Source organism: Gigantopelta aegis, chromosome 14 (assembly GCF_016097555.1).
Source record: "Gigantopelta aegis isolate Gae_Host chromosome 14, Gae_host_genome, whole genome shotgun sequence".
NCBI classification, from domain to species: Eukaryota; Metazoa; Mollusca; class Gastropoda; order Neomphalida; family Peltospiridae; genus Gigantopelta; species Gigantopelta aegis.
In genome coordinates, this window is record NC_054712.1 from 58,745,095 (window position 1) to 58,762,484 (window position 17,390).

Below are 17,390 nucleotides of genomic sequence, written 5' to 3' on the forward strand. Positions count from 1 at the left end.
ACTCTCATTAAAGCTCAGCATTGAGGCAACACACTGCATGATATGTTATTCAGCTCTAAATGCAGAAATCAGCACTATGTTTACACCATTAGTATGGGAGTTGGCCTTTCAACAGGGCATAACATTAAAAACTTAAATATGTTCTCATTCCAACAAACTAATTTTTTTAACTATTTTCATTGGAACTAAATTTGTTACGGGGGCGGGGCGTAGACCAGTGGTAAAGCACTTGCTTGATGCATGGTCAGTCTAGGATCGATCCTTATCGGTGGGCCCATTGGGCTATTTCTCGTTCCAGCCAGTGTACCACGATTGGTATATCAAAGGTCATGGTATGTACTATCTTGTCTTTGGGATGGTGCATATAAAAGATCCCTTGTTGCTAATGGAAAAATGTAGCTTGTTTCCACTCTAAGTCTAAATATCAAAATTACCAAATTAGCCGATGATTAATAAATGAATGTGCTCTAGTGGTGTTGTTAAACAACAACAACTTCTTCCCTTTATTTGTTACCTACAGTGTACAAGCTGCCAATTGGCTACAATCACCTGGTAGGATCACGTGCTTGGCTTACTTTAATTCCTTCTGGGGCTTTTAAATAAAGCTTTCTTGTACGTTGTATTAGAGAGCTGGGGCCTAATCACAAAGTTCTCTTAGGCTCTGCTAGACAACAAAGCATCCTCTTTGTAAGTCTTTTACCATTGCACTGTGAGATCGCAAAGTTGCGAGAGTTTAGTGCATTAGGTCCCTGGTGATTTGGCATTAGCAGATTTCACTGATCCACTCTCAAGATTTTCATATCATTTCAATAACTCTAGATAATATTATACAAACATTGGAATGTTTGGTGTTGATTGTAGGATATAGAGTCATAAACATGTGGAAATAGTTAATGTCATTATGTCCAGAAGGTGTTTTTAGTTTCTCTTCTTTGATAGCTTGCTAAAACAAACTTGGATGTTTGGCACGAATTTGTGAGAAATTCAAACCAGATTTTATTTTCATTGATTGATATGTTGTTGCATGAATTTTTGAATTTCTCACAATGCCTTTGTTTCCCTTTTTTCATCCTTTGTATTCGGTTAAACACTGCAAGACAAGCTCAGTGCTTCAAACATACCTTCTATTGTTGTATTAACAATGTAACAAAAAATAATAATCAAAAATTCCTTTTGTTTATAATGTAGAGACTGCTTACTTGTATACCATCTGTATGAATACAAAATATATATATATATATTTATAATGTAGAGACTGCTTACTTGCATACCATCTGTATGAATACAGTATATATATATATATTTATAATGTAGAGACTGCTTACTTGTATACCATCTGTATGAATACAGTATATATATATATATATTTATAATGTAGAGACTGCTTACTTGCATACCATCTGTATGAATACAATATATATATATATATATATTTGGATATAATTCCAATCTCTAAAAATCCCTTTATTATAAACCCTTGGATTGGTTAAATTCGTATCACGTGATGATAAAAACTGGCATTCATAGCACCATGAGTCTCAGTTTAGCACTATTTTTGGCTATATAGCCGGAACTACTTTATGAATTATGTCAACAAAGGAATTTCCTTGAGATTCTATTTTTAGACATCAAACAGTAATCGTCTGCCGTCAAACTTGTAAACATCTAAAAATCTTCACATATAAATTATACCATACAAAATAGGTCGCTTCAGACATTTTTTATTAAAGGTTAAAATTTAGTGAAATTACTTATGTTACATGTTTATAGTGAATTCAAAATCCCACAGCTAAAAATCTATTTTGTCGATCCAAAAAAAGTGTATAATTCCAATGGAATTTGGTCTTTTACAAAAGCGATTTCAAAAACAAAATTCAGTCAGTTCATGCCAACCATTAGCAGTAACGCGCATTCAACGGCATTGTAGTATGACGTACACAACACATAGCCACTGCGATCCAATCTTTAAACGAATCGGGGTTTTGAAACTAGGTATATCATGTACATGTCGGGACACAGGAACGAAGCTTCAATTCGAAGCTACAACAGAGAATGTTCCACTTTCCAAAAACGAAATATCAGCATGGCACTGTCAAATGTCACGAATACTTGTGTCGCACCACTTGAAGTCACACATGCCAAAACCATCCTGTGTTGCCACTTCCACAATTACAAGGCCAGTAAACACAGAAACTCGCGACACACCTGTTTCATCCATTTCCGGAAACATTGAAACCACTTTCTCCATGTCAAATCTATCAACACATGGAATTTTCACGCACTCAAACATTTTATAATTTTATAATTTCAACGTCGTAATTGGTAAATCTGGACTAATCAAAAAATGGCGCCCATCCACAGTTCTTAGTTAAATATTCATACACCAACCGCTTCACATAAATTATACCATACAAAACAGATCGCTTCAGACATTTTTATTACAGGTTAAAAGTTATTAAAATTACTTACGTTATATGTTTCTAGTGAATTCCAAATGTTTCTAGTTGGTATGGATATTTAATGCAAAAAATTAATATGAATTGTATTAATGATTGTAACATTGTCATTCTCTCATTCGGCTATTGACGGGAAAAGCCGAAACCACCATAGGGATTCCGCTAATGTTGAGTATGAATTTCGTGTTAATAAAATAGTAAATAGTTGGAAAATAGAGTTCACTTTTTATTTTAAAGAGGTTTACATTAATGACATGGTTATGTGTTTGGAATTATAAGAATTGAACGTGAATATTTTTGAGTTTCATGCTAGTATGAAATGCAAAACTGCTTTACACACTTTAGTATGAATGGCTTTGCGCTAACGCGCTACGCCATTCATACAATGTGTAAAGCGGTTTTGCGTTTCATACTAGCATGAAACTCAAAAAATTTCACGTTCAATTCTTAAATGTAATTAAAATGTGGGTGATTCCTTTATTTGTTTATTAAGTTTATTTGTTAGTTTATTATTTATTTTGTTTATTTTTGTATAGAATAGGAATTTTGTCAAGTGTTTAAATCTATGTACCCATTTCTTCTTGGTAGACACATTTATTATGCCATATGTTTCATAAGATCAGCATGTATATAGTTAATAAACTATAACTGGTATTAAGGGAAAAACTAATCTAGAACTCATGTCAGGCTGAAATATAATTTACACATATACTGTGTTTGGGTTCTTTAAAATTGTAGTCAAAATATATTTATTATTAAATATCATGATTGTAGACTCAACATGCAGATAATACATTAAACAGTTACACAATTGCTATGCAAGTCAGTGTTCTCTACTGTTTGAACTTTAGTTTATTTGATTTTTTTTAAATCGGATTACTACTGAACTCTGTTCGTTCAGAAAACAAGTCCTTTGTTATGGACTGAAAGCAAGATTTTGTATTGCAGTAAGTTCTTCTGAATGCATTGGTATTAAAACAGAGAAATATTTGAAACAATCTTGCAAGATAATATATTTCATAATCCAAAAATCAAATTTACTTTGCTGTAAGCTCAGTTTGGGCATCCAGTTTATTTTTAAATATTGTTTTCAAATATTTTCTCTGTTTTATGTTATGTATTGTTGCAATGTTTGGATAATAATAATTTCACTCTAGAGTTGTCTCCCATTGCAGGAAAGTTCTTTTGAAGGTAAAAAAACAACAACTTCTAGTTAACCTATTTTTCTTGACATTTCCTTTGCCAATGGATTTGTCTTAGGACAGGGTGTAATATGATTATAATAAGTTCTATATTATATATTCTGGGAGTTCTACATGGATTGGTTTCCTTCACATCATCTTTGAAAGCCAAGGATATTATTCCATAACACTACTCCATTAGAGTTTTGGCACACATTATTTTGAAACTGGTGCCACTTCAATGGATGATTTCTAAACTCGTTCTGCGTGTCACATTAATTGTAATGATTATAACTCCCATGACAATGACAATATCTCTATTAAAACATGTTTATATTCAGGAATTAAAAAAAGAAGAAGATTCCTGGGACCTTCAATAAACTGTCGCAACTAAGCAATCTTAAGTTGGTACTGGTAGTATAGAAAATCTTCAAAATTGTTGTTTCATCATAAAATAGAAAATCATTATACTTCGCCTATTGATTTGTCTATAATGCTATTATGCAAAAGGCTTATTTTTCAACATCTCCCAGTTAAAAAATACAAAAAAAAACCCAACAGTTTAGCATATTGTATGTGCTGAAGTACAAATTGAATGTAAAAGACCAGATTGAGAATAGTAGTCTTGACTTACAAAGATGTTTTAGGTCTTAGTCTCTATTCTAATGAACTATGCTTGTTAAAAAGAACATAATATTGCTAACACATACAGCTTGAAACATAATCTCAATGTATTTCATCATTGTTAGTCAGCTTGGTCCTATATGATAGTCTAACTTACACATTCTTTATTAAAATACTTTTCATGGTAAATGATAGACATTTTAAATTGTTATGCTAAATAGAAACATATTTAGAACCATTATTTGTTGTTTTGGAAATCTGCCGATATCAGTCATTCTAAGTACAGTAATAATTGTACTCACTCATGTCCTGTATACAAATCTAATTACAGAAATAAACGCGGCCAGCATTTCAAAATAATCCCACTGTAAATTAAAAATATTGATTTTGTAAGCTTCGTCATGTTATTGTGGTTACAGTATGGTGTATTTTGTGGTTGGACTGTTAATTTATTTGTAGCTTTTACCAAAATAAAACTTTAATATTAAAATGTTTTGTTAGGGTAGGAAATACATTAAAGTAATCAATAGATAAATGCTTTTAGCAGTCTAAAAGTTTGTGCACCTGTTCAACAAAATAAATATCTCACATTAATCAATTTAAGAATCATTTTCATAACCAACAGTGTCAGGACTGTTTGAATTAGTAAATGCACTTACTTTGTAAAAACATCTATCTCTTTTTTCTTTCTTTTTTAAAAATAAATATCTAAATACAATGCAATTATTAATACATCTTAATCCTAACAAAGGAGTATTTTACTACACATCCAAAGAAAATAATATTTTAAAACAAAACATGGTATAGACCCTTTAACAAAATTCAGACATAGAGGTTATTACCAGAGTGTTTTTCGGTATCGTCAATATCATATATCATATATCATATAATATATGATATTGACGATACCGAAATACACGAGGGTAATAATCTCTTTATCATATAAGCTCAAGCTTAATACAACGTGTTTTTGTAAACTGTACACGCAACTTTAATTCCAGTCTGCCATTACTAGATATTCAAATGACGTAAGAATATGTGGCGCGGTGTATTTTTTAATGGAAATGACGTCAAAGTCGAATGACGTCATTTTGGATGTCCTTATCAAAATAAAGTTATGCCTAACGTTTTTTGTTTTCTGAATGCTGGACAGCTTTCAGTGTCAAATTGCCATTGAAATGTTTTTATTTGATTACTATGAATGCATACGTCAATCATGGAGTGTCACCCAAGTACGTTTGCTTAAATGTCAATAAACCTAGTGCCGAGACCTCCACTAATTTACATCTACATGTAGTTTGCAAAGTTATCAAATTCTTAAAGTATGTGATCTGAAAAATATCACATACTTTGATTGCACTGAAAATGTAAGATATTATATGATAAAAATTGTTACATAATATTTTAAATAAATTATATTCCTAAATAATTTACTTACAAAAGAAAATTTCTTATAATTTGTACCTCCCAACATTTTTATAGTGACCTAAAATATGAACTCTTAATTCTCAATCAGAGATACTCTAGAAGGAAATAATAAATATTGTAAATTGAGAAAAACAAATAAGGGAACACTTAGTATTGTAGACCAGATTTAATTGAATGTCTATATATACTACAAAGATGTAACATGGGATTGAATGCCAGTAATGTGATATTAGTTTGACTAAGATGGTTAACTTCCTCATACCAGGGTATTAGTTGCAGTCATTCTGTTGTCAGTCTTTCTGCAATCCCTTATTTCTTTCCACTCGTATACATTACTCGTAAATTAAGAAGTAGATTAGGTTAGCATTTTTAGTCATTACACACTTGGGGGGGGGGGGGGGGGGGGGTTTCTCCTTTGTTTAACACTGGTTTGTCTGTAATACCAATAGGTTATGGACGGCAGCATTCGGGTAAGATTGCGTACTCTTAACGCTAGGTTTAACTTGATGTTGTCTGGCTGTATTAGGTCTCATTACGCTAGGTTTAACTTGATGTTGTCTGGCTAAGGTCTCACCTACATGTATGGTCCGTCCCAGCCTCCATGAACAATATTTTTTGGTAAATAATTTCACTTTCATTTGACGCAAGAAGAAGAGTAAAAGTGTTTTGGAAGTAACCAAAAAAAAAATCACAATTTTTTGTGCAATTTAGAAAAGAGTTGTTTGAGAAATAACTAACTTGTAGTACAAATAGCAATATGGTAGTAAGATAAAAGTGCACCCTGTGGGAAGGACTATAGAAAATAAGTGTGTTTCTGCAGTGTTCAAGCCATATCTCTTCTCTCGAAATGCAAAGTAAATACAGTGAAACCCCTCTAAACTGAAACCTCACTAAAGTGGAATTATCTGTAAACCGAAATTCCTTTAATCCAGTCACAATGTGATTATGTAATGCAAATTGTACGTACCCCATCGGTGTCCAGTTTTGAGGACTTTCACTATACATGTTAGTTTGGATGATTTTAGACTTTAGTTTGGGATAATAGTAAGGAGGCCCTCACAGACAGGTGCCTGCTTATTAAAGGTGACCTGAATGAGCAGGTTTGGCTGTCAAATACTAGACAAAGTATAGGCATCAAGCACAAAACTCTGTTCTGGTCTTTTTTAAGGCACATTTTCCATGTGTATGGTTTCTACTGCAGAGCAGTCACAGAGGCACAAAATGGACTCATATGGAATGAATGTTATTGATAACTATAGAATAAATTTTTGTCCATTTTCTGTGTACCTATGCCCACTCTGTACTAAGAACTGTAAACATAGAAAATGGTCTGAACGTGGTGAGGCCTGCTGAGCATGTGGTATTGTGTAGACAGTACGTCCGCTTTTGTTTCTCTGTTGTCCACAACTGGGTAGGGTCTTCATCACATGCACCTGTTTATGTCTATCACCTTTAATCCATCGTTATTGTGAACCCTTCCCATTATCACCTTTAATCCATCGTTATTGTGAACCCTTCCCATCATCACCTTTAATCCATCGGTATTGTGAACCCTTCCCATCATCACCTTTAATCCATCGTTATTGTGAACCCTTCCCATCATCACCTTTAATCCATCGTTATTGTGAACCCTTCCCATCATCACCTTTAATCCATCGTTATTGTGAACCCTTCCCATCATCACCTTTAATCCATCGTTATTGTGAACCCTTCCCATCATCACCTTTAATCCATCGTTATTGTGAACCCTTCCCATCATCACCTTTAATCCATCGTTATTGTGAACCCTTCCCATCATCACCTTTAATCCATCGTTATTGTGAACCCTTCCCATCATCACCTTTAATCCATCGTTATTGTGAACCCTTCCCATCATCACCTTTAATCCATCCTTATGCTGAACCCTTCCCATCATCACCTTTAATCCATCGTTATTGTGAACCCTTCCCATCATCACCTTTAATCCATCGTTATTGTGAACCCTTCCCATCATCACCTTTAATCCATCCTTATGCTGAACCCTTCCCATCTTGTGTATTATCTGTGAGCTTGGTAAACATTGATTGGAAATTCCTGACTGCAGACTTCCATACCAGGAATATAGGAATGTTTATTATTTTCATTTTGTCATAATGTGGTGGAGTTGCTAGATGGTGGTGTGAAGGAATGCATTTAAATTCATTAGAAATATGTTTATTGTTTTTATTTTGTCAAATTTGGTGGATTTGCTAGATGGTGATGTGAAGGAATGCATTTAAATTCATTAGAAATATGTTTATTGTTTTTATTTTGTCAAATTTGGTGGATTTGCTAGATGTGGTGTGAAGAAATTAAATCATATGTGCTACATTATGTAAGTTTATTAATGTGTCTGTATCCATATATGGTTCAGGCATGTCTGTCTTATGCTCTCTGTCATGTTAGAACTATGTTTATTGGTGTGGGGTGGGTTTTTTGTTAAAATGTGGTAGGTTTGCTAGATCGTGGTGTGAAGGAATCAATATAAATCCATTAGAAATAGGTTTATTGTTTTTATTGTGTCAAAATGTGGTAGATTTGCTAGATGGTGGGGAAAAAAGAATGCATATAAGTTCATTAGAAATATGTTTATTATTTTTATTTTGTCAAAATGTGGTAGATTTACTAGATGGTGGTGTGAAGGGATGCATATAAGTTCATTACAAATACATGTATGTTTATTGTTTGTATTTTGTCAAAGTGTAGTAGATTTGCTAGGTGGCGGTGTGAAGGGATGCATATAAGTTCATTACAAATACATGTATGTTTATTGTTTGTATTTTGTCAAAGTGTAGTAGATTTGCTAGGTGGCGGTGTGAAGGGATGCATAAATTTAATAGAAATACCTCCAGAATACAACCTCAACAACTATGAAGTGTTTTTATTTAATTTTTTCCAAATGGCAGCTTTGCTAGAAAGTGTGGTGATTACATGCTAGAATTTGAGGGATTGCATTTACTGTTTAAAATAAATATTTTGTTTCAAAGTTTTAGCTGAAGTCATCATTAGTTATGAGTTATGCACTATATACACATGCATATATTTTTATTGATATAATACAAAACACTTCACAGTGAGTTTCTAGTTTTATACATGTTTGTAGTAAGAACTGTCAGTATTTTTGAAGTCCTACTGTCTGTCGTATTTCTTAACTGTTGATGAATATATACTTTTATTATGTAGTGGGATTGTTGCTTGTGTTTTCGTCTATTATAAAAATAATACTTTATGCAATCTATATCCTGTTTTACAGTCTTTCAGAAATCATCCTTTGCTAATAGTGTGGCTTTTGTTTTCATTGTGAATACTAATTAATACAAACATTAAATTTGCAATTACATTTAAAAAACATTTGGCAATGCTAGTGCAAAGCTTCAATAAATCTCCATCTTTTTTCCAAAAGCAATAAAACAAAATTCAGAAAATAAACAGTTATATTTTTTATATTGTAACTGCATGCAAGAATTGTTGTAATATTTCACATCTGTTAAAAATGAAATGGATTGTAAGACCTAGGATATAATTTATATCAGTAATTCCTTCACCAACATGACATTGTCTTAATGTGCAAGACAACTGAATGACAACTGATATTGTAGATTCATCAAGCCTGAGTTTATTATGTATAGTTAAAATGTTAATGTTCAAGTAAAAAATCTTTTACTTTATCAGAAAGTTGATATCAGTTAAGTTTGACTCCCCCCCCCCCCCCCACCACCACCACCCCCTTTCTTTTCTTTTGTGATTGTGGAATATTTCAAACTGGAGGCAATATGGAGTTTGGGGGGGGGGTGTTATTGTGGGTGGGGGGGGCTTTTGTGGCTGGGGTGGTGTTGCATTTTTGTGTTTTCCTACATCCTGTGTGCGTGAATAATCTCATGAGTTACGAGGAGACAAATATTTCTGAATGTTGCAATTTAGTTAACTGAATTTCAAAAAATACCATGACAAATGCATGTTGTTGTTTAGGGTTGTGGGGTTGTTGTTGGTTTTTTTGGGGGGCAGGGTTTTGCTGTTTTAGTTTTTTTAGTTTTAGTTTTTTTTGTTGGTTGGTTTGTTGTGGGGTTGTTGTTGGGTTTTTTTTTGGGGGGGGGTATTTCCGGGTGGTTGGAGGAGTGGTCATGTTTTTACTTCCTCATGGTTACCCCAAATGTTCACTTTCTTTTCTTGCATTCTTTGCCGCATCTAGATTCTACAAGTACTTGTTGACTTTTTACTGTCCGACACATCGTCTCAGTGCTTTTCTTAACATCTGCTTGTTTTTTATGGCCAACCATGCCTCATTGCCATCTTTTTTTGCTAGCTGTGTATGGAGACTTGGGCCCGATTTCTCATTGAAAATTCAACCATCATTCATTGGAATGAGGATAAACTGACCATTGCATTTCATGTTATCTATTCAGTTTTGATCTTCATTCAAAATCTATTGGTACTGAATGATTTAAATTTGCATATGGAATTCTTTCAGCCACGATTGATGGTTCCTTATAAACCAAGTCTAACTGAGAAAAGTGTTATAAGTCTGTTAAATTTAAACCACTGATAAAAATTCGGGCCATAGTCTAGATACATCAACCACCAAATTAAATATTTTCTCTTTTTCCATATTTCTATGTTTATTTTTGTCACCGCAAGAAGAAATATTTGTTTAAGGACAGCACATTTTAAAGAATGACCAATTTGATGTCCAACATGTTTATTTTGATACTTGGTCTCTACTACAGTGTAGATTATAGGGAGAAGGCTGCTGCTGCTACACATAGAGTAAGGTCCGAATATACGAAGTCCGTTTTTCTTAAACGCAGGTGTTTAAGCATTGCCAATGTATGTAGTTATACGCAAGTAAGACTATAACAGGCTTTGTAAATTTAGCCCTAAATGTTTTCCATTTTTCAAAAATATTCGTAATTTCCTGTTAGACAAAGGCAACTAATATTAGGCACCAAATTTACGAAGCCTGTTTTTCTTAAACGCAGGTGTTTAAGCATTGTAAATGTTCATAGTTACACACGTGTAAGACGGCCGACATAAACAGATGTTTAAGCATTGTAAATGTTCATAGTTACACACGTGTAAGACATAAACAGGTGTTTAAGCATTGTAAATGTTCATAGTAACACACGTGTAAGACATAAACAGATGTTTAAGCATTGTAAATGTTCATAGTTACACGTGTAAGACATAAACAGATGTTTAAGCATTGTAAATGTTCATAGTTACACACGTGTAAGACGGCCGACATAAACAGATGTTTAAGCATTGTAAATGTTCATAGTAACACACGTGTAAGACATAAACAGATGTTTAAGCATTGTAAATGTTCATAGTAACACACATGTAAGACATAAACAGGTGTTTAAGCATTGTAAATGTTCATAGTAACACACGTGTAAGATGGCCGACATAAACAGATGTTTAAGCATTGTAAATGTTCATAGTAACACACGTGTAAGACGGCCGACATAAACAGATGTTTAAGCATTGTAAATGTTCATAGTTACACACGTGTAAGACATAAACAGATGTTTAAGCATTGTAAATGTTCATAGTTACACACGTGTAAGACATAAACAGATGTTTAAGCATTGTAAATGTTCATAGTTACACACGTGTAAGACATAAACAGGTGTTTAAGCATTGTAAATGTTCATAGTTACACACGTGTAAGACGGCCGACATAAACAGGCTTTGTAAATTCAGTCGTTGGTGTCTTCAGCAATGGTCAACTCGGCACTAAATTTAGTATATACGCACAACCCGGCCGGTATGCAGCCCATAACTATGTAGAATATATTTCTTTATAAATAATAAGATATAAAGTAATAATATATAAATCAAACAACATCCCTTGTTTCAACATTTTGGTTTTATAACAATGTGTAAAATGAGTTGATAACAAAATTGGTGGTGTGTTCAGAACCTAGTTAGATAATGTAGTATAATAAGTATTTAAATATATTATTCATGACTATGGAAATGTTTTAGGGTTTCCCAAACGTAACATTACTACAAAATGTCTTTTACTCTCTTGGGCAATAAAGATCTAAGCAAAACTAAAAATAATAAGTATATACATGTACATGTATGTGTAGTTCAGAAAAATAATAAACTATTAGTAACACATTAAAGTAGTTCTATGCAATTAAGTGCAATTAAGTAGATTAAAAGAACATAAACTGCAAGTAATTATTAGTTAATAATTTCTTTTTGTACAAAGCCCATTGTCATTTGAGAATTATTTCTTAATTTTAATTCAGAATAATTAATATAATTACAATCATTAAATGTCTGAATATTGTGAAAATACACATATAGGTAACATTTTATTCAATATCGCTTCACAATTCACTATGCAAGTTTTAGAGTTTGCTTTACAATTCTAAAATGTTTAATAGTAATTGCTAATAAAAAATCTTTTAAAAATAATAAATTCTGAACTGTGGGTATTATGTACTATAATAAACCTATAGTTCCTAAAGTCATGTTGTTTTCTTACCTGGTTCTAGTCCAGGGGCCTAATTCACAAAGCTCTCTTAGGCTCTGCTAGGCAACAAAGAATCCACGTTGCAAGTCTTTTAGCATTGCATTGTGAGATCGCAAAGTTGTGAGAGTTTAGTGAATTAGGTCCATGTTCAGTAAGCTGCAGGTAGCATAGTACTGATAAGAGAGTATATGTGATACCTTAATTACCACTTTCATAGTGACATTGTGCCCGGTAAGTAGAATTGTGAGGAATCCCAGCTTCCAAAATATGTACGATAATCATGTTGCAAAACATAATAAATAAATTTATAGTTTGGTTGTACCAAGTTGTCTTATGTCACCATATTGTAAACAGTTACCTGGTATACATTTATGTGTTTGCTAGAATTAGATTAAAAAAAATTATTATTGAATTTATATCTATTGATAATTATTAGTTATTTTAAAAATGCAACAGGTTTGAATACAACATAAATATCCTATCTTTTTTTTTCACTGATTTTTTAGAAGTTCTGATTTTATTTCTGTGTGAATGAAAACATGTAAATAATGACGATACATTAAAGGTCTATTTAAAAACTCATGTAATTCATTAGCGTGGGGATAGGACGGGATGTAGCCTAGTGGTGCACAGTCCGTCTCTGATCCATTCACATTTCGTGTTCCAGCCAGTGCATGACGACTGGTATATCAAAGGCCGTGGTATGTGCTATTCTGTCTGTGAGATATTGTGCATATAAAAGATCCCTTGCTACTAATGGAAAAATATTGCAGGTTTCCTCTCTAAGACTTATGTCAAAATGACCAAATGTTTGACATCCAATAGTCAATGATTAATAAATCAATGTGCTCTAGTGGTGTTGTTAAAGAAAACAAACTTTTCATTAGTGTGTGGCAGCTACTGATGCTTGCTATACTGTTTGACCTTACAATTATGCTCCTCACTAATCCTCACTCTGTAAGTATATAAACATCTACTTTCCTCAAAATCCTTGAACTTTCAAAGACACATGTGTATAACACAAATCAATCAAGATACTTTTTTGTTTAGTCAGGTCATCATTAGTTAGTCTAGGTACAAATTTCCACATGTTTCTTATCTATATTTAAAGAATTTGTTCTATTTCATGTTACTGACACTTTTTGATAAATTTTAACTTTTTATTTTGGGGGGGGGGGGGGGGGGGGGGGGGGGGGGGTTTCTGGGTTTTTTAAACTTCATTAAGTCTGGTTAAAATTCCTTTAATTGCCTTAAACCAACCCCATGTTTATGACTCCAAGGTAAGGGTAAGATCATTTATAAATATTTTTTTTAACAATTTGTATAATTACCTTTAGTTCTTAAATATTTGGCTTTCATTTTTGATATAGTGTTCACCATGGTCACGGTCATCTGGAACGTGGTTAAATGTTTTTCCAATTGCTTTTGGAAGTTAATATCTTTCTAATAGGTTTTGATTCTTTTAATTAAAGGATGGCTTTTATAGCTGGTACCAGCATTCAGGAAGTGACTTTTTCAAATGATCTTAGATTTTGTTTCTGAATTTTAAAAAATTCTAATAATTAAATTGTTATAATTTTGAAACTTTTCAAGGATGGCTTTCATGTTTTGTGTGTATTTTTTTTTTACAAAACTGCACACTCCCATCTACATAAATGTGACACTAGCTAGACTACAAAAAAAAAGGTAAACATTTGGTAACTGAAGAACCATCTTATTGTATGAAACAGTCTTAAGGTACCAGGAAAGCATTGTAATTCAGTAACTAAATGCTACACTTTAGAGAAAGTTCCATTGTGGAATACATTGTAAAATATTATTGTGGTGTACTAATGCATCAATGCATACACACTTCTATAAAACTGTTCAGCACTTAAGTACATTGATTTATTGCTTCACTTAGCAGTCCACAGTCCACATCTTGTGAGCCATCATGGCATTACATAGTAGTCCACATCTTGTGAGCCATCATGGCATTACATAGTAGTCCACATCTTGTGAGCCATCATGGCATTACATAGTAGTCCACATCTTGTGAGCCATCATGGCATTACATAGTAGTCCACATCTTGTGAGCCATCATGGCATTACATAGTAGTCCACATCTTGTGAGCCATCATGGCATTACATAGTAGTCCACATCTTGTGAGCCATCATGGCATTACATAGTAGTCCACATCTGTGAGCCATCATGGCATTACATAGTAGTCCACATCTTGTGAGCCATCATGGCATTGACATTCTAGTTACCAAGTACTTCTTTATTGTATGTACTCCACAATTGTCATAAGATGGCTGTTTATTTCGATACCTGATATCTGGTTTTAGAATAGCTACTTGTCGTGAATTGGATGTTGCAAGAAATATATGTATGATGCCCCAGTATCATGTTTATTCAGATCTGAACAACAAAGCTGGGGTTTTCCCAATCAAAACCGTAACTATGCACAAAGCAGAGTTCAAATAGCATCACGGTTAAGTACCTCATTTGATGTCCATCAAGAAATGGAAAGTGATGAGTTAATAATATTGACAGCTCTTTTACTACATGACTACATGTCAAAGGAAGATATAATGTGATGATTCTGAGGGGTGATTCTTTTTAAATAATTGCAACATGTGAACTATAGAAACAGTACTGACCAGACTCCTGCACAGTGGTTACGCCATTAAAGTAAGCTAGTGTACAGTTCAGTGTGGAGATGTAATGCCATTACACTAATTAACTTCTCTCTCACTAACCATGCACTTCATGTAACCTAAAACTTGTCCTGGACAGTCCAGTCCAAATAAAGGAAAAAGTACGTGCACAATTTGGAGTGGTTGAACCTTTATTAGATGTTAGCCAGTCAATAAAACAAATAGATGTGTCGTTTCTATGCTTACTCATTCATGATAGCAGCACAGTTGTATTAGAAACTGCAATGATTGTCCTAGAAGACACTGTGTGTTTCTCTCTCCATGCTTACTGGCTGGTGACTACATCTTCCTGGTTCATGCAGCACATTGATGTTAGAAACTGCAATGACTGTCCTAGAAGACACTGTGTGTTTCTCTATCCATGCTTACTGGCTGGTGACTACATCTTCCTGGTTCATGCAGCACATTGATGTTAGAAACTGCAATGACTGTCCTAGAAGACACTGTGTGTTTCTCTATCCATGCTTACTGGCTGGTGACTACATCTTCCTGGTTCATGCAGCACATTGATGTTAGAAACTGCAATGACTGTCCTAGAAGACACTGTGTGTTTCTCTCTCCATGCTTACTGGCTGGTGACTACATCTTCCTGGTTCATGCAGCACATTGATGTTAGAAACTGCAATGACTGTTCTAGAAGACACTGTGTGTTTCTCTATCCATGCTTACTGGCTGGTGACTACATCTTCCTGGTTCATGCAGCACATTGATGTTAGAAACTGCAATGACTGTCCTAGAAGACACTGTGTGTTTCTCTCTCCATGCTTACTGGCTGGTGACTACATCTTCCTGGTTCATGCAGCACATTGATGTTAGAAACTGCAATGACTGTCCTAGAAGACACTGTGTGTTTCTCTCTCCATGCTTCCTGGCTGATGACTACAACTTCCGGGTTCATGTTCACAGCACAATGACTGAAGAAACTTTGACTAAGAATTGTTTTTAAAGCCACGTACATCTTTACCATTGGATAAAAACAGTTTACACATTGGTGACTGCAGTTTATTGAATTGTGATTGTCATAGAGACTGAACAAACTGTGACTGCAGAACTGATGGAAAGAAACTGTGTAGTCCATATTTACCAATGATGATTACACCTTACTTCATTTGTCACTGCAGCATAGATTGAACAAATACAACTGCAGAACTTTAAAAGACACTGAAAAACCTGCATTTACAGAACTGTTTAAATGGACACTGTATGTCTTCTATCTTTACCATTTGGTGACTACAGTTTACATATTGGTGACTGCAGTTTACATATTGGTGTCTACAGTTTACATATTGGTAACTGCAGTTTACATATTGGTGTCTACAGTTTACATATTGGTGTCTACAGTTTACATATTGGTGACTGCAGTTTACATATTGGTGACTGCAGTTTACATACAGTTTACATATTGGTGACTGCAGTTTACATATTTGTGTCTACAGTTTACATATTGGTGTCTGTAGTTTACTGATTACGACTGTACAGAAGTGTTTAAACGACTATCTTTATCAGTTGGTTCCTTGTTATGGACAAAACTCTTTGGTGAAGTCACAGGTTGTGCCCATGACATGCATGCTGGGAACACACCAAAAATGCCTCATACCCATACCAATAAGTGATTGCAGTTTACATAGTGGTGACCACAGTTTACCAACAGTGATTGAAAAACTTGCATCAGCAATCAACAGAACTGTTTAAAAGACACTGTATGTCTTCCACATTTACCAGTTGGTGACTACAGCGTACATATTGGTGCAACATTTAAACGGAACAAAGTGCCACCAAAGATTTTTTATTTTTTAACAAACACTTGTGTGTTTTCCATGCTTTACTGATTCCTTGCACATTTTTTTCTGCAGTACAATCCTTATCACACGGTTTCCTCCGCCTCTCTTCTGAAAAGCTTCAAATTAAGTAAGTTGACAGAGAAAGCTTCTTTAACTCTATACTCCTCAGTTGCACCTAGGTGCATTAGTGTCATCTCTGTTGTTCATTTATGTGTCTTTGTTTTTAATACATTTTGTATATTCTGCTTGCAATCTGGATGCCTATACCTATCTGGTGTGTGTGGATGCCTATACCTATCTGGTGTGTGTGTGCAGAGCCTTTTCTTTAACACGTGGCTGCACATTATTCGTCATAACAGCATCTTACCACATACTGAGACTTCTTTTTATTAATTTCAATAAAGCAAAATAAAATCATGATTTATTACTCAATAATTTTATGGATGACATGTAATCCTTTAATTAAATTTTAAATTTGTTTTAAATGTTCAGACTTAGTGCTTCTGAATTGTGATGACATCTGTTTCAATTGTTTCTGTAATCAAACTTTGTTATGTCGATGTTGAAGGGACCAAACCAAACAGATTGTGTAATGGTGGGTCTAGGTAAGTAGATAGTAGTGTGTCTGGGTGAAAATTATGCCCTGGGACCATGTGTCAACCTCAGGATATTCTAGACAAACAATAACTAATAGGTTAAGACACGTGTAATGATATTT

General features: G+C 33.9%; 1 protein-coding gene across 5 annotated transcripts in view; it reads left to right on the forward strand.

Annotated features, from left to right (window-relative positions):
* The window catches only part of LOC121388437 (GATOR complex protein WDR59-like), a 126,032-nt gene that overhangs the window by 86,404 nt on the left and 22,238 nt on the right, over positions 1-17,390 (forward strand). For 2 of the 5 annotated variants that reach the window (XM_041519753.1, XM_041519755.1), the window contains exon 22: positions 16,745-16,799. The exons of 2 other annotated variants lie outside the window; for them this stretch is intronic. In XM_041519753.1, coding sequence (XP_041375687.1) covers positions 16,745-16,799 — 55 coding nt within the window. Of the gene's footprint in view, positions 1-3,631; positions 3,648-16,744; positions 16,800-17,390 lie in introns of all 5 variants that reach the window. One more of the 5 variants, XM_041519756.1, reaches the window with a different exon arrangement.